The following is an 18,569-nucleotide window of genomic DNA, read 5'->3' as shown; positions in this document are numbered from 1 at the left end:
GCGAAGGGTGGGATGATCAATGACTTTTGAACTCTGCTCCATTAATAAACTGAAAAGGGTCAATGTCTAATTAATCCCCTCCATCGGAGATTTCTAGAAAAAAGATGTTTACTTCTTATCTAAGTATAAAGCAAATTATTTAATAGAAGAAATTAAATAAATTCTTTAGATAAATATTAATTGATATCTTGATTTAAATAGGTGATGGGGATGAGGTCTCATGTTCAAATTTTAAGAGACATAAAAATATTAAGTGTACTCAAAATATTAAATGATTCTTTGTATGTATTAGTGTTGATGGATAGAGTTGTCTGATACATATTGTTAAAGGATGGTGATAAATATTTTATAAAATTAGTCAAAATGTATGAAAATTAATCCGAACACTAGTATCATCCGAAAAATAATTTTAAAAAATTTAGGTAACTAGATAATGGAAATAAGATCTTTTGTTCTTTTATATTTGAACAAAAGAAAATGATTACGTATCTCATAGCTTTTATATGTAATATATAATGAATAATTATAAACAACTAGAAAATCACTTCTTTTTGACTAATATGGCAGCACATGTTAAAATCCAATGATAATAATGAAAGAACATAGTACAATTTATATTGTAACTTAATTTTTGTTAATGGTTTTCAATTTCACCTAGGCGTAATGATGGAATTTTTTGTTTGTTTTTAGCAAAAACTCAACTAGGAATAGCTTTTCTTATGTCTACTTTTTCTTGAGAGAGAATATTTGTACACCTTCCCATCCCTATTCTTATGTTTCACATCTTTCACCAATCGACTATAAAGTTGAAATATCATATGCCTATTTTATTTTGAAAAACTTACTTTTCAATCTTAATTTTCTCACTACTAACACTTTACCATATAGTTTTCTAAGAAAATTACACATACACCTTAATGCAATGGTAGAAGAAAAAAAAACAATTGATTTCTTATTTAGTAGTAAAAATTGAAATCATTAATTAATGAGAATTTAAAAAAAACATTGTCTTAACCTTGAACTTTATTTAACACATAGTAGTTATTCTGATATTGATGATTTAGATTTATTTTTTGAATAAAAAGTGTTAAGAGAAATAATACAAGTAGAAGATAATGATCTAATGAAAATACTCAATCAAATAAAAGACTTGATCATTTTCCGAATACACATAGTGCTTATAGAATAATATTAACAATTCATGTAATCGTTGTCTCAGTCGAAATAAGTTTTTCAAAACTAAAATTGATTAAATCTTATTTGTTATGTATATAGAAGAGATCAGATTAAATTCCTNCACATAGTAGTTATTCTGATATTGATGATTTAGATTTATTTTTTGAATAAAAAATGTTAAGAGAAATAATACAAGTAGAAGATAATGATCTAATGAAAATACTCAATCAAATAAAAGACTTGATCATTTTCCAAATACACATAGTGCTTATAGAATAATATTAACAGTTCATGTAATCGTTGCCGCAGTCGAAATAAGTTTTTTGAAACTAAAATTGATTAAATCTTATTTAAGGTCAGCAATGTCTCAAGAGAGATTGAATGGATTAGCTATATAATCAATTAAAAAAGAATTATTAAAATAAATTGATCATAAAACAGTAATTAATGACTTCGCATCTAAAAAAGCTAGAAAAGTAGATTTAAATAAAGTATATATGATGAAAAAAATATATTAGGACCCCTCTCATAAGTTTCTCTTTAGGCCCTCAATCTTGTTGAGTCGGTCCTACTCACGATTTTGCTATGCCAAATTAGTCTAATATTTTAGAAATCGCTAAGAGAATGATAGAGAGAACTCATGAGAATTGCTAGAAATAATTGTATTGTAGATCAGAGCTTTGATTTTTACTTGATAAAATTACTATGGATGCTCCTTTATTTATACTACTCATCTAATGGCTAAAGTGAAAATAATAATTTCTACATATGTCCTTTTTTTAGAAATTTCTACATATCTAGAATATTTTAGGGACCTTTTATGCAATTCTATAATCTCATGAAAATTTTTCATATTTCTCTAGAATCATCCACAAAGACTAGTCTTTTTTCTATGTAAATCCTCCACATGAACAACGTAACTTTGTACCATATGACACTTTATGTAACATGATAACGTGGTGGATCGTCACTATATTTTCCTTACCACTTCACTAGTCAATCACAATGGCCTAAAAGACACCATTGACATTGCGTATGCTTCATAGCCTCACAGGGAAAACTCGTGTAATTTTTGCTTCTCAAGAACCTAACATAATTAATAGTAGATCAATAGAGTAGTAGACAACTTGGGCTTAGGGGGTCCGGATTGACGAAAAATGAGCACTATTTATGAATGGTAAAATTATTTATTATGTATATAGAAGAGATCAGATTAAATTCCTATTGGGCATCGGCTAGTTCACCCATCACTATTACATTCACATGTACTTGTCTATATTTAATGTGACACACTTCTTAAAAAATAATAAATATATGATAATTTTACTATACCACTCCTAATTATTATAAGAATTTCAATATTGTGAAATGAATAGTAGTTTAAATAATAAGTTGGAATTGCAACCAAGTATGGAAAGGGCAAGTAGGCCAGAACAAAAGATGGGAAGTTGTATAGTTTCTGCTTAATATTAAGGGCCCCCATGCACTGGGTTCATAACATATTTTCTTGAAATACCAAATGAAAATATTGAACTTGAATTTTAAATAGGATTTTTTCGTTTCATATTATTTGACCTTTGTACTTATTTTTTAATAAAATTTTAATTAGAGATATATTTATCAAATTAATCTTATTAATAATATTTTTAAATTCTAAATTTAATCACTATTATTTAATATTAAGAGTAGTATAGAAAAAAGCAATAAAACTGTCTTAATTTGCTAAATGACAAATAAAATAAAATTATTTATTTTTATTATAAAAATCAAGTAAAATGAAACGTACAAATATTTTAATGAATAAGTATATGATTTGTAAGCGTAAATTTTGGTGTCCTAATTATAATCAAATCAAATTTAGTTGTTCCCTCAAAATTGCTCCACTTATTTAAATTACTCGAGATTATATTTATCGATTTTCCCGAGATTTAAACAAAGGTAATATAAATAAATTAAAAAGCAGAAATAATAGGCTGAATTTGGAATTGGTCTGAAATTGTTAAAGTGTGATTACAGACATCAAAAAGTCAAAACAAGACATGAATTTATAATATTTGTCTTTTTCTCAGATAGACTTCGATGACAAAATAGGCAGCTAATATTATAATAATTCACGTCTCTTATTTCACCAAAATAGAATCCAAACATACCTGTAGTCGTCTCGACTCATATGGTAACTATTTTTACCTCTAATTTTAAAATTAGAGGTCGAATCATTGACAAAAAAAATAATAAAAAATCAAAGTTGGAATTAAGAAAAACTTGTCTCGGAATAAAAAGATATTAACAATAGATGCTCAAATTATTTATATTACTAACTTAATATTCTCTCATAATTAAATGAAAAATTTCATAAAAGCATAATTACCTATCTAACTTACATTTCAAAATATAATCCAAAGTTTACATTACATTTTTTAAGCCCAAAACACAATTTGATATACAATGTATGCAAAAAAAAAAAAAAAACAATATTTAAACTTGATACATAATATTATGTAAAATTATAAAATATATATTGTACACTTATAAATAATTTGCTATATTATTGTACAAATCCCTTCACTTAACATTGCACCAATTGGATCAAAGAAAATAGAGTAATTAAATTCTGACACATCAAAAGTGGTAACATAAATGTTACTCCTATTTAATATCAACATTATTTGGATATAACTTGCCTTGTTTGTGTTATGATATTAAAGTCAAAATAAGTCATGATTATAATAACCACCAAATACACCAAAAGGGAAACAAGAAAAATAGGAAAAGAACAATAATAATGTAAACAACTCAATAATATTGTCTCCACTCAAATGGGAAACGACTTATTTTACCACACAACATATAGTAAAAAAAATAAATAAAAAAAAATAAATATATATATATATATATATATAAAGCATCAGTTAACATATTTGATCCATCATCTAAAATCATAAACATAATATAACTAAATATATATAAAGCAGAATTATAAAAGAAAAACATAACAATAGTATCAAGTGAAATTTCAGTAAAAAGAATTTGCGAAAGAATAAAGTATACATAACCTTCGTCACTATCTTATAGAAATTAAAAAAAAAAACAGTTTCAAAAAGACCCTCGACTTACCCGACTACACAGTAGTAACAGTATTCATTTAGAGGGGTTTCACGTGGGCTGGGCCCAATAGAAATTGGATTTATATGCAAGTTGCACTAATGGGCCCTTATCTCTTTTAGGTAATCATAAGTTTTGACAAATTCTTTTGCTTGGCCGAATCAAGTAAGAATGAGAGGCATTTAAAGGATGTCTAAACTTGGTAGCTATAACTGAAAGGAAAATTGTATATAATAGCAAATTATTAATTTAAATTAAATGTTATAAATATAGTTTGATTTAATTGTACCTCATAGCAAACTGTTGCTATTTCACCTCTCTCCTGGCGAATCTCGCTCGTCACTCTCGTTCTCTCCCTTGCCTCTCTCGTTTTTTATACAAACGCAAGTGTATAAAGTGCGTTTGTGTTTGTATAAAGCGAGAGAAAATTGTATAATACATATATTTTCATTTCCCTCTCTCCCCTCTCCCAGATCTCGCTTTCTCACTCGCCTCTCTCACTTTATACAAAAAACGCAAATTGTATAAAATGTGTTTGTGTTTGTATAAAACGAGAGAAAATTATATATATATATATATATATATACATATATTTTCTTCCCGTCTCTTCCCTCTCCCAGATCTCGCTCGCCACTCTCTCAGATCTCGCTCTCTCACTCGCCTCTCTCACTTTATACAAAAACGCAAATGTATAAAATGCGTGAAAATTGTATACATACTTATATTTTCGTTTCCCTCTCTCCCCTCTCCCAGATCTCGCTCACCACTCTCCCAGATCTCGCTCGCTCACTCGCCTCTCTCACTTTATACAATTGATCTTTTTGTATATATATATATCAAAGCAGATTATACAACTGCTTTCTTTTGTATATGTATAGCGAAATATACATATTTATGTTTGTTATGGAGCACAATTATGCAAATTTGCTATAACATACAAATATGAATTTTGTGTTTGTTATATGTGAAAGTTGTTCATAATTAAATATCCCTTTTTGTTATGAGATTTTTTTACTTTTTCATCTAATTTTTCTTTTACTGAAAATCATCATTGATCATGAAAAAAATAAAAAATTGAGTTTTATTTGAATTTATAAAATATCAAAAATCTTATAATTTTGGCAGAATGGTCTGGGAGACCCTCGTACTTGTCTCATTTTGTCACCTAAGCCCTTATAATCTAGACTTTGCCAACTAAACCCTCGAACTCACTGAAATCCAACATTTTAAACCCTTTTTTTGACCTGTCATCCCATGTGGCAAAAGTAGTTCAAGTGCGTGAATTACACCCAGTTTAGGAGCGTGAGATGCTTTTAAAAAGCCAATAACGGTCATTTTTGGCCATCTTCCCCAAATTCCCCTAATTTCTTCTTCAAATATCCAAAATGTCTTCTCTTTCTCACTAGTTTATCTCTCTCCAAATTTCTTCTTCTTCTCCATAATTGATCAGGCCTTTTTTGTCTATATTTTATTTTTCTCGCCTTTTTCTTACTCGTTAATTTTTTTGTTCTTCACAATGACTGTTTGTTTTTGCTATTGTGGGCTTCATGCTGAACTTAAGATGTCAAGAACATCAACAAATCCAGGAAGAATGTTTTGGGGCTGTCAAAAATACACAAATGGTAATGGATGTGGATTTTTTCGATGGGCTGATATAGCTGATCCTACCTACCAAGAACAACACTACATGAAGAATCAATCAACAAATGTTGATCATGGAAGGCATAGGCATGGAAGGCAGGGAAGGCATGGAAAGCATAGAAGGCATGGAAGACAGGGGAGATCGAGCATTAGTATTGATATCAGTGTTGTTGTGATTGTTGTCATTTGGTTTCTATCTTTTGTATTTAAGATGTATTGATGATTTGTTCATTTGAGTACTATGATAATGTATGAAAATATCCAGATTAAGACTTATAATTATCATAGCAAATTCATAAGCAAAAATAACTTGTTTGTCATAACAAGCTAACACAACAGTTGAAAATTAAGTTAATAGTGAAAAGTATCATAGACAATGTTATTGAGAATTTAGCTAGGCAAAACATGAGTCTTTACTATGAAATTTATGTATCTTGAGTGCTTGGTGTGGACTGAGTGGCTCGCTTGTAACTTTGTTCTTGTAGCTGCCTTTGAGTAACTGCAGCTCCACCCTTCCACCTTAGTCCATTGGGTTTGTAACCAAGATCGATATTGGTAGGCATTGAACTCTTCAATAGTGCACAATGCAACACTTTATCAGTAGTTGCAGACTGTTAAAAGGCAATAATGATATTAGTTAGAGAGATTCTATAGAATCAAATTAAAGGTCCCTAAATGATAATACTTACCCTCTCAATCACACTACCATTTGCTCCAAATAGCACACCAAAACCAACTGTTTTTGACTTCTCTGTTCTTGGGCTCTTATATCCGGGATTTGCACCGCCTCTTTTAACTTTGCTACTCTTATTTGAGCCACTAGCACTAGTAGTTGACTGTTGAGTACTAAATTGACTTGTTGGTTGAGCAACACTTGTAAAATTTAAAGAAATATTTGCAGCACGTCCACCAGTAGTTGTTGCAGCAGTAGTTGCACCTCCAGAAGTTGCTGAAGTAGTGGCTGGTCTTTTAGTAGTTGCACCACCACTTCCACCAGTAGTTACACCTATAGAAGCTGCTGAAGTAGTTGCACCACCATTTCCACCAGTAGTTGCACCTCCAGAAGCTGCTGAAGTAGTTGCACCACCACTTTCACCAGTGGCACCACCAGTAGCCCCACCAGTTACGCCTGTAGAAGCAGCTGAAGTAGTTGCACCACTACTTCCACCTGTAGCAGTTCTTGCAGTTCCAGTAGTATAGCCATTTTTCTACATACAAAATTTTTTCAAATTGAATTAAGAAGTATTGATAAAAATAAATTTCATTAACAAAGTTGAAGAAGTTAAAGCAAAACTTACAACAATTGGACATCTTTTCTTGTTATGTCCAAAATTCCTGCACAAAGAGCATTTCATTTTTCTCCCCTTCCTTGTAGCCTTTCCAAACTTCTTCTTACTAGGCTCATCACTATCTTTAGACTTTTTTTCCTTGGTCTTCCTGGCATAGGAGTGATTTCAGGTGGCTCAATGGATGACCTTGTGCTCTTGGGCCACATCTTCATGTTTGTCATAGGTTGAATGAACCTACTGTAGGCCTTCAAATATGTTTCCTTCTTGTACCAGTGATCAACAAATGACTCAATATCTAGATCTTTGTAATGCATTACAGTAATTGCATGTGCACAAGGAATCCCCTTCAGTTGCCATGACCTACAACTGCACACTTTCTTTTTGAGATTAACAACATGTTTATATGGTGGATGCTTAATCTCATAGCCATTATCTCCATTAAATTTAACTTCACATATGGCTGCATGATCAGCATTGTCAGTAAGAATTTGCATAGCCATAGGTGACACATCAGTTATCCATTTTTCAGAAAACTCCCTCATTTGAGTCATTCTTTCCATGACTGACTCTAATTTCCTCTAACATTGTAATGATTGATTTGAATCTAGCTGCCAAGATCCAACTATTAAATGTCTCACACATATTATTCTCAACTATGTCACACTTGCTATGGTCCTTGAATAATGCCCTATACCATGCATTTTTGTTGTACTTTAACAAAGCTTCCACAATACCTTCTCCCAACAGACTCATTTCATCAAGTTTTGATTGTAAATGAACTTCAAATGGAGCCCTGACAACCTACCAAAACTTCTTCCTCCTTTCTTCACCACTCCATACCTTCTTCCAGTTGGCCCATATATGTCTAACACACCATCTAATCTCAGCATTTGGTAATAAATCAACAAGTGCTAGGTTAAGACCCTATCAAAGAAAAAAGGCATGCCAAGGAAAAACAATAGGAACATAAGTGTAACATAGAAATTGCTATAGTAAAGTAAAACAAATACTACAAAGTGTTCTCATATCTGCATATCAGACATAACTGTCAGTCCTTCACCTTCAGTTTGTGTCAGTTCCAAATTATATTTGATGCACTTGATAAATCAAGACCATATGTCCTTGGATTCTTTATTAACTACTGCCCATGCTACAGGGTACATCTGATTATTTCCATCCTTGGAAATGCAAGACAACAGTTCACCTTTACATACACCTTTCAGAAATGCACCATCAAAACCAATTATCCTTCTACACCCCTTAATCCAACCACTTTTTAATGCTCCAAGACAAATATAAATCCCTTGGAATACCTCTTTTCCAGGAATTGTATTCTTGGATGTCCCAACAACCACAGTAGTTCCTGGATTTGTAGACTTCAACTCCTCAGCATAGTCATACAATCTAGCAAATTCCTCTATGAAATCACCCATATGCTCATTCATGACTTTCATTTTTGCTCTTCTATAACTTGTTTTACTAACATATAATCCATAATCCTTTTGTACCAAGCCTTGAATCTAATGGAGTCTGATGCTAGGCTCACTCATGATTCTGTCTTTGTAAGTCTTACAAATCCAGTTTGGAGTACACAACTTGTTTCTTGTTCTTTTGAAACACTTATGGACAGGAAAATATGTCTTCACAATAAAATTTCCAGTATTACCCTCAATACTTCTAAGAATATGCCAAGGACAACCCTTTTTATTATACTTTGCCCTGATTCTCTCCTTTTCATTAGGTTTAAGTTTAATGTTCATACCCTTCTGAATAGAGTAAGTCTATAGTGCTTCTCTAAACTGAACATTATTCACAAAAACCATATACAACTGAAATACAATTTTTTTGGCAGTTGGGTCAAAATAGACCTTTGTACTTGAATTTCTAGCTGGTGGATCTACAACCTCATCAGAATCAACAGGATCCCCTTCATCCTCACTAATATCACTGTCAAGATCTGAGCTATCAAAATACAGGTCATCCCCACCCAATTTTCCTTCATATCTTCCCCTCTTATTCTTATAAATATCTTCAAAACCAGCATCTATACCTACAGGACCAGAAGGTATCTCATCTACATTTATTCTAGCATCCTTCTCTTTATTAACTTGTTCTTCAATGTTAGACTTCCTAGCTTCAACAAACTCAGAATCCAAGTCACTTAAGTCATCAATGTTCTCATCAACATCATAAAGTGACTCAGAATCAGATTGTTTAGCATCTACATCTACATCAGATTCATCAGATGTATGAAGGTGGTAGGAAGAAAAGTCATTACCTTGACCTTGACATTCATCGTCATCTAAGTCCTCTAAAGAAACCTCAGGAGCAGCAGCCTCCTTATTTTTACCCTTGTCTACACTAGGTTGCTGATCTTCTTTTATATTTGTATCATTTTTATCAGATGGTTGAGGAGAAGACACATCAGCCCTAACATTTATAACAGTAGGTAGTGGGGGCTAACTTTTTTTGGGAGTAAGCAATTGGGCAATTTGCACCTCAGTAGGATCCTCAACAATTAAAGGAGTACTAATTTGATGTACCACATACACATCAACAAAGTCCCCACCCTTTAAGTTGTTAATAAATCTTAACACATCAGCATCACTTTTCAACATATAAAAACCACCTCTTTTGTTAACTTTGCACCCAAAGGTTTCAACTTGTTCAACTCCTAATTCTCTAGCTAATTTATGAAAAAACATAATATGAAGCTCATCCATATCGATTCTTATTTTTTCAAGATCAGAAATTCCATTAGCATACCTGAGTTCAGGATCTGATAAAAAATAGCCCCCATAATGCATTTGAAGTGTAATAATTGTTGAACCCATATTCTTACCATGCCTGCAAAGTCACGAAAATACAATTAGATGATTGACAAAAAGCCCTAAATGACCAAAAAGCCCTAATCGACAAAAAAAAACTTAATTTTAAACTAATTCTTTATGGAACACAACAAAAACCTCTATAATAATCTGATATAATCCAATTGGAGCACTAACAAGAAAGAAATCCAACGCAATTGATAAAAAAAATAAAAAATTCAGATACGAAAAAACCCTAAATTCAACAGATATTCACGACAAATGCCATTGAATGCATAATACTTCTACAAATTGTTATTAGGCATGTAAAAAATCAAAATCCTCCCTAAAATCACACCACGACCTCTACAACAACTAAGCCCTAACAAGAACTCAAAACAACAAAATTCAAAATGAAAAACCAAAAACACAACTGCAAAACAAAGAGAATGAAAATTAGTCAAGAAACTTACAACTATGGAGTGAAACGCGAACTCAAACACTTAACAAAATCGAAAAAAATCGCAGTGAGCAACAATGTAAATCGGGATTAAGGGAGTAGAAGGGTCTAGTTGAAAAGGAGAGAGGAAAGAAATGTTTGAAAGAAAAGGATTAGCCTATTTTTAACATGTCATATCCTATGTGGCATTTTTACATGACGTGGAAAGCTACATGTGGCGTTTGTAGTTCACGCACCACTGAGTGGTCAAAAAAAGGGTTTAAAATGTTGGATTTCAGTGGGTTCGAGGGTTTAGTTGGCAAAGTCTAGATTATAAGGGCTTAGGTGACAAAATGAGACAAGTACGAGGGTCTCCCAGACCATTCTGCCTATAATTTTTTATCCATTAAATTTATTTTATACATCTTCTTCTTCAATATTTATACTATTAGCATTTTTCTTTTTCTTTCTTTCAATATTTTCATTAAGCTTTTTACTCTTATATATATTTATTTCTAATCATTTTCTAAAAATAGTTTTTCAATCAAGTTTTTTATGAGTACGTTATTATTGTTATTTAATACGTATTTCGATACGATGATGAAGAAGATGAAATAAGAATCTTATCTCATGTCTAAAGGATGTTGAAAAAAAGTGAAATTTAGTTGGAGTAGGTGGGGTTATAGGCCTTGCAAAGCCCAAACAAGTAAACACGTGTGTATCAGAAGCAAAACCAAGTAATTGATGCCTTGGCAAAAAAAGGATTTAAGAAGAATTTTTTTATTTTTTCGAAGAATTTGTGAATTCTTCTTATATACATCAATACTATTTTTTGAGCAGACATAACAGAAACTATTTGTGCTATTAATTGTGTGGTTGGCAATCATGAACCAATTGGAAGCCAAGTTTCAAACATTTTTTTTTAATTAGTATTTTGCTAGTAGCACTTAAATAAAGACAGGTACTTAATTATCACTCTAATCTGATATTTGCTTTGCGTTAATTAGGAGGGAATTCCTTTACTCCTTAATTATGAAATTTTTAAGATGTTTTCATTGCAAGCTTACATTGCTTATAGACGTAATATTTGGACGGATTACTTATATTTGAATGATATATACTTTAAATCATACATATTCTAAACGCAAATGTTGCGTCGATAAGTAAGTGCATATCTTGTCTCCATTATATTGATGCCTAGATTGCAAATGAATTAGATTCCAACGTCATAATCTCGTTCGAATTATTCTTTACCTATTTAAAGTACTGGGGATAAAATAGTGGTTTTCTTTACACTTTGTTAATTTGTCCATGGCATTAACTTATCCATCTTTCTTATTCCGCTTCTATTTAGTTGATACTCTTTTATATTAAGTTATTTAAAATAACTTGATACATTTTTTTTGTTTTAATATAATTTGTAGACATACAAATATTTAGGACTTGTTTGATAAGAAGGATGAGATAAACAATAATATCTCAAGGATTGGGATGAAATTAGCTATCATGCTTTCTATATGGTAGGTGTGATAACTAATTCCACCATGTTAGTACATATCTCATGTGATTATTATACATGATCTCATCAATCAAACGCAGGATAAAATAATTATATATTTACTCTCGAGATTGTTAGTGTACAATTCCGCATACCAAATAAGCCCAAATATTTGTTTTAGACCAGATATAAGTTTCAAAAGTTTTTCATTGTTAGTAAAAAATTAAATATCTAATTAAACAGTATCACATAAACTGAAACGACGTCTTAACCATTGTTTGAAGCCTTGTTGTTGACGTCAAATCCCAAAGTGTCCACAAATAACAAAAAGCCACAACTAGGGCCAAAGTCACTTATGAAAACCTTTTATTTTCTTCTCTTCGACAAAAATTAGATCAATCATAATTCACAACGTACATCGCTCAATTGAATCCTGTAATGTATTATAGATATGCACATTCGAAATATTCATGGAGGTGCAACATTGATATATAGTACAAGATAAACATATGATTCAATGATACAAAAATACAACAATTCCAATTAATTACATATTGTGATACAATCAGAAATGCATAGTCAGGAGGGTTCAAATGTTAAAGTAGCAACTTATGCATACATTACATTTATTGTCCTCGATTAATCGATCGCCGCGATAATTCTTGAAGTAAATATAATTTGCAACAAAACAAAAAGGATAATACATGCAATACATTATTACTGTATATTGGTTGAACCAAACATGGATCAGCTTCTTCGAATTATTAGATTAAAGCATCCATCCATGAATAAATCCATTCATATTGTGTGCAGTTGCTGCTGCATTCACCTCATCTGTATTAACAGGATTATACCTAGAAAAGGATAAACAGAAAAACAATCAAATGTCATAATAATTAGATGAGAATTGTCACTACCACAACCCAAGCGGCGAAAAACAAATAGAATTTGCAACAAGTATTCCTGAGTATGAGAACATAGTAATGGAGAAGGTAAAAGTCAAAATAGGATTTATTTTGACTAAAGTTATGGATTTGATTGAGAGAGGCGCCGGGAAGAATGGATTGGGGAGATGTCCTTGAAGATCACTTACAAGATAATAACAATTTAGAGACGGACAAAATTTTGTTGCTAAACAACAAAATTTTCATGTTATTCTCATTTAGCTATGTATTAGCTACAGATTAAATAAAAATTCAAATAGCTAAGAGCTATTTAGCAACAAATTATCTAAGAATTTCGTATCCAATTCCATGTTTTCTAGTAGAAACCTAATTTTTAATATGAATTAATGAGAGTGCAGGTCCCTAATTAGTCAATTTGGACATTATATTTGCCTTTTTTTATTTATAACATTTGTTATTGAATCAACTCGTGTCAATTGGATGATACTGTCCATCCATTTATCAATTAAGATATATATTACCTTACATTAGTATATACATGTACCAAATAACTTTATCAGGGCTTTAAGATCATTTTCGACTTTTTAATTTATATTTAGACCATACCTTGGTGCATATTGATCTATTAATCGAAATAAAAGTAAAAATAGCGAAATTATTTTTAATAATAATAAGTAATTACCCAAAATGTGGAGAAGAAGAATGCAATCCAAGAGGCTGAAAGAAACCCTCTGTGTTAGGGAGACGATTTTGTTGATGCATAGCTTGATGTTCAGCTCCATCTTCCCAACACAATCGAAGTGGAAATCCAGCTGCACTTTCTTCTAGCTAAAAAAAAAACACAACACCAATAATATATATCGTCAATATAAAAACTTTCTTATGTTATTAAGTTACCTAAGTATCTTAAATTATGAGATTTATAATTTTAAAAATAAGACAAGTTAGTTATTACACACGACCATAAAGGGTTTTACCTTTCTACGGAGTAATCTATTAGATTCTGCCAGCATTTGCTCCTGAAAATTAAAATTCATAGTAAATTTCAAATAGATCAATTTCTCGCGCATAATTATTCCCTTTATTATTCATTGGAAATTTGTAGAATTTTATAATGAGTACCTTTTGTTGAAGATCTGCAAGCTGATCCAGCATGAATTGTGTCTGCAAATTAAAAACAATGTTGTAGGATACGATTGGCAAAACGACTAAAAAAAGTAATCATATAATCCGACCTATTTTTAGTGGATAATATAGATATTCATATTATATGTTGATTAACTCAGTTTTTTCTATATTAAATATAGACAAATCGAATATTATATATATTTTTGTTAAGTCTGTTTTTGACTCGCTCATATCCAATTCAACCCGCTTGTTAAGTTCTCTTAATATAAGACCTATGTTATTTATTCACCTCCATAAACAATTATAAGTTAGGATTTATGTATTATTAGTTTATAAACCAAATAAATGTTGTAAGCAAAGACAAGATAGTTTAATTCGCAATCTACCCATAATTGCAATTTGCAAGGATCAATGGTAGCCTTTAATATATCTTATTATTAAGATTTCAAATTTTACATTTTAAGAGTATTACTTGTAAAAAAATCTTTGAAATGATCTGATAGTGTGAAACTAAGGGGATACTATTTAATTTTTACCTCAAACTCAAATAAAAAGAAAGGTATTGTAAATTTTTGTTATTAAAATAATGTGGGATCAATTAGACAACCTATTGAGCTAGCAATCAAGGTAATTTTTAAAGGATTTAAAATGAATCAGAGTCACTTAAGGTTGAAAGTGGGGGTGCTTTTCCGTATAATTAGATTAAATAATTTACCTTCCTTGACCTGATTTGCTTTAAGGACGACTCTAATTGATTCTCAAGCTGCTCAAGGTCCTTCGTGTTTAATGTCCCCAAATCTTCACCAAGAAAGTTTCTGTGTAATTTTCATAAAAAAAATACCAAATTAAATCAATGGGTATACCTACGGACCATATTAGATAATGTATTTAAGTTAGTAATACATCAAACTATATTTCAAAATGTTTGAATTTGATTTTCGAAAAATAAAATATGATACTCACTAATTTAAGACATGGATAGTGAACAAAACTTACCTCTGAGATCGTTGGAGGAGCTCAACTCTAGCTTTTAGCCTCAGATATTCGTGGTAGTTATTCTATAAGGAAAATAATTGGTTTAAAAGGTCTGTTGAAATGTCAAAATGAAAAATGATGACAAATTAAGGAGATAAATAACAATAAAAACGAAAACAACGACGTCATTTTAATAAAAATCATAAATCAATAACTAACAAATATCAAGGATTATAATGCGATAAATATGTTTGTCTGGCATTGACTTAAGGCGTCGAATTCATAGGATTCTCTCACCTTAATTAAAGGTAATAGAGTAAGGTATTTGGTATGAAATATTCTACTAAGGAGATATTCCCCTTAAAAAGTCTTTATGTGGTGATACTCACCAGAATATATACTCTTTTTAGTTGACTCAAATGTCTTTAAAAGTTGATTTTATCGACCTTCACAATGTTATTGAGGCTAAGATTTATGTCCTCTTCCATGTAATTTATATTTTTGGTAAATATATAGGTTAGGAGTCTTGTCTAAACTCTTCCTTCAGTTAGATGGAACTGATCGAATGAAATTATCAGAGAGAAGGTGAACAAATCAGAGAGTACATGAATAATTATAATTTATTTGTTTGATTTTGATTTGACAAGAATATTAAAGAAATTAAAGAAGATTTTTAAATATAGTAGTTTAAAACTAAAACATGTAACATGTTCTTAAATCTTGTGACTTTAAATATATTATGTGGAAATTATAACTTATTAGTAAAGAGTTGTCAAAAAATAAAAAAAATACATTCTTATTGAAACTGATTTTTTTTAAAAAAAGAAGCAAATAAATTGAAATGTAAAGCAGTACCTGAGTTTCAGTAACTGATTGGTTGGCTTCCAAAGTAGCATAGCTGCAACGTTGGTACTTTTCAATTGTTTTCACCATGCTGCAATAACAAAATGAAACATCTATTATTTTGATTTTTTTGGTTTTTTCTATTAGTGTCTGATATCCATATTGAAGCCATTAGAATTTATAGTGAAAAATTTCACATTGAGAGGTAAAACATTTTCTAACAAAGGTAAGTTTTTATCGAAGGAGACTTGAATCCGAGATCACTTGGTTAAGGAGGAAGTAATACTTATCACTCTACCACAATCTTGGTTGGTAAACATCTATTAATTTCATGTGACTCTATAACAATTAAATATATAGTTTTTATTTTTATTTTTGGGAACACTTTGCAGTGCAATGCTGCACAACCAAAAGTTGTCATTATTATGAAGAAAAATTCCTAAGTTCTATGGTAGGTCATTTTAAATGTAATGAAGACTATACTAATTACCATAAAAAAAAGAGGTTTTTTCAATTATCAATTAACTAACAGAAAAATCAGTGCTAAACAAAAATCCCATATTTCATTATTGAAAAGGAAGAATTAATTGACTCGTGCACAAAATAGAGAAGCATTTGTTCTTGGGAGAGGATTGAAAAAATTGATAATGAAGGTGCATAATTAAGGGTCTGGATTAACTCATGTTATTTAGATTTATTGGCTTACAAAATATATTATTAATTCAACACATATAAGTGAAAATGTAATTCTTTTTAATCAAAATATACTTTACTTAGCACACTTGAGTCAGGATTTATAAGAAACAGTCTTTCTATCATCAAAAAATAAGAGTAAGACTATGTATACATCACCGTTTTATATACTACTTATAAGATTACACTGAATTTATTGTTGTTGTATCGAGAAGTAAAAATTACCAATTTATATGAACTCTGGGTCACAAATTTTGACAATGATCTGGTGGAAATAATTTCTATTAATTTCTCTAATCTTTACAAAAAGATTTTAAATTTTGGCTGCTTATTGGAAACCAACATAATAAGCAGCCTTTGCTCATCCGTCTTGGGAATCAAAGAACAAAAATAACAGTTTTTTTTGCCACTGTCAAACATGACAACTTGTCTGCAAATCAAATCTTAACAGTAAAAATATTGTAATGAGTAAAATTGATAGTAAGGTTTTCAGAATTTTTGAGTTTTAATTCTCAATAATCTGAGACGATTTTTCATATAACCACTAAACTAAGTCATTTCATAAATATAAAAATTAAGAAGAAATATATTTTTTTTTACAAATAATAACTCTTAATCGAGTAATCATCTGATCATTAACCCTCGGTAGTTTCATTGAAAAATTGAACGAAAATCTATCGGAACTCATTAAAAAATCAATCTACAGATCAAAAAACAACTCTATATACGGGGAATCAATTTCCTAAAAAAATAATCAAGAACATTCTGATCTTAAAGACTTTTAAAACAACTAAAACAAAAAATAATCAAAATAAATAAATTCCAAATACACAAAATTTCGAAAAAACAAATATTAATTAGTAGATCTTTCAAAATCTAATGTTAAAATATATTATATAAAGAGACAGAAAAAAAAAGATCTTATATGAATATAGTTAAAATACGGTACATATATAATTCAATTCATATAAAGACAACTCAGATCTTGCATTAAAATTGATTTTAAATTTAATGAAAGTACTTAGTAAAGGGTTTTGGTAATAAATGACTTTAGGTTTAAAAAAAAAACATCTTTGTTGTTAATAAAATAAAATAAAATACCTTGAAGTGCTGCAAAATTCATAGAGTTTACCCCTATTAGAGAAGATGATAAGGGCAACTTCAGCATCACAAAGAACAGATAGTTCATATGCTTTTTTGAGAAGTCCATTTCTTCTCTTAGCAAAAGTGACTTGCCTATTTATTTTGTTTTCTATTCTCTTAAGCTCAACTCTTCCTCTTCCCATTTTGAAATCTTTCTTCAATTTTTTCCAGAGATTATAAAAAAAAAGGGGGATTATTGGTTACAAGCTCAACTACTTTTGGATAACAAAAGAGGGTACAAATTAAAATAAATGAAAGAAAGAGAGAGTTGGAAATATGGAAACCCTGGGACTTTCTCTATCTTTGGTACCTTTCCATTTACACCCCCCACCCCCACTAAAAAACCCAAAAGCTAAAATAAAAAAAAATAAAATAGGTTAATGTATTGTATTTGTAGTAGTTGTTGAAAAGATTCTTTGATTTGCGTGTCAATTAGATTCAATCTCAAGATCTCTATTTGTTTTAATACTATGTTGACGTGTGTGATCATCTCGTCTAAAAAGCAAATAAAGCGCTATTTTTAATTGTCCAAATCAGTTATTTTATATATTTTAATATTAGAAGCGACTCAATAACTCCAAACTTTGTTCGCACTGAACTTAGCACATATATCTATCAAACCAAAGAGCAAAGTAACGGAGAGTATCATAGTACATCGTTCTTTTCTAAAATGTAGTTTTTATGTTGAAGTAAAAACTAGAATGAAAATCGATTTGTTACGAACTAACGCATTTGTTCCTCAAAGCTAATTTCAGTTAGCACATTCTACATGTCGATAGAATAATTTAAAGTCAAAATTGATTTGGGTATTTATTTAATTCATATATTATTATAGGATTTTTTGTTTAAATAATTCACTAGGAATATATATTCTCTAATTCAAGCTAAATTAGGTTTTGCAATGCTACTATAATTAAATAGAGGCATTGC

General features: G+C 30.3%; 1 protein-coding gene and 1 pseudogene across 2 annotated transcripts; both read right to left on the bottom strand.

Moving 5' to 3' along the window:
• Nucleotides 1-6,344: 6,344 nt before the first annotated feature.
• Nucleotides 6,345-7,429, bottom strand: LOC125857857 (uncharacterized; annotated as a pseudogene).
• Nucleotides 7,430-12,450: 5,021 nt separating this feature from the next.
• LOC125858600 (MADS-box protein EJ2) lies at nt 12,451-17,964 on the bottom strand. 2 transcript variants are annotated; one of them, XM_049538427.1, is made up of 8 exons: nt 17,598-17,964; nt 15,816-15,894; nt 14,982-15,043; nt 14,701-14,800; nt 13,980-14,021; nt 13,835-13,876; nt 13,540-13,685; nt 12,451-12,806 (listed from the first exon to the last, which is right to left on the bottom strand). In XM_049538427.1, the coding sequence occupies exons 1-8, from the start codon at nt 17,780-17,782 to the stop codon at nt 12,722-12,724; spliced, it is 741 nt and encodes a 246-aa protein (XP_049394384.1). In that variant the 5' UTR covers nt 17,783-17,964; the 3' UTR covers nt 12,451-12,721. The 2 variants fall into 2 exon arrangements, with proteins under 2 accessions (XP_049394384.1, XP_049394385.1); XM_049538428.1 differs by having other exon boundaries at nt 13,540-13,681.
• Nucleotides 17,965-18,569: the final 605 nt, after the last annotated feature.

The sequence above is a fragment of the Solanum stenotomum genome, chromosome 3 (assembly GCF_019186545.1).
Source record: "Solanum stenotomum isolate F172 chromosome 3, ASM1918654v1, whole genome shotgun sequence".
Lineage (NCBI taxonomy): Eukaryota > Viridiplantae > Streptophyta > Magnoliopsida > Solanales > Solanaceae > Solanum > Solanum stenotomum.
The sequence above is the reverse complement of the archived record's forward strand: the minus strand, read 5'-3'. Positions and strand labels throughout refer to the sequence as shown.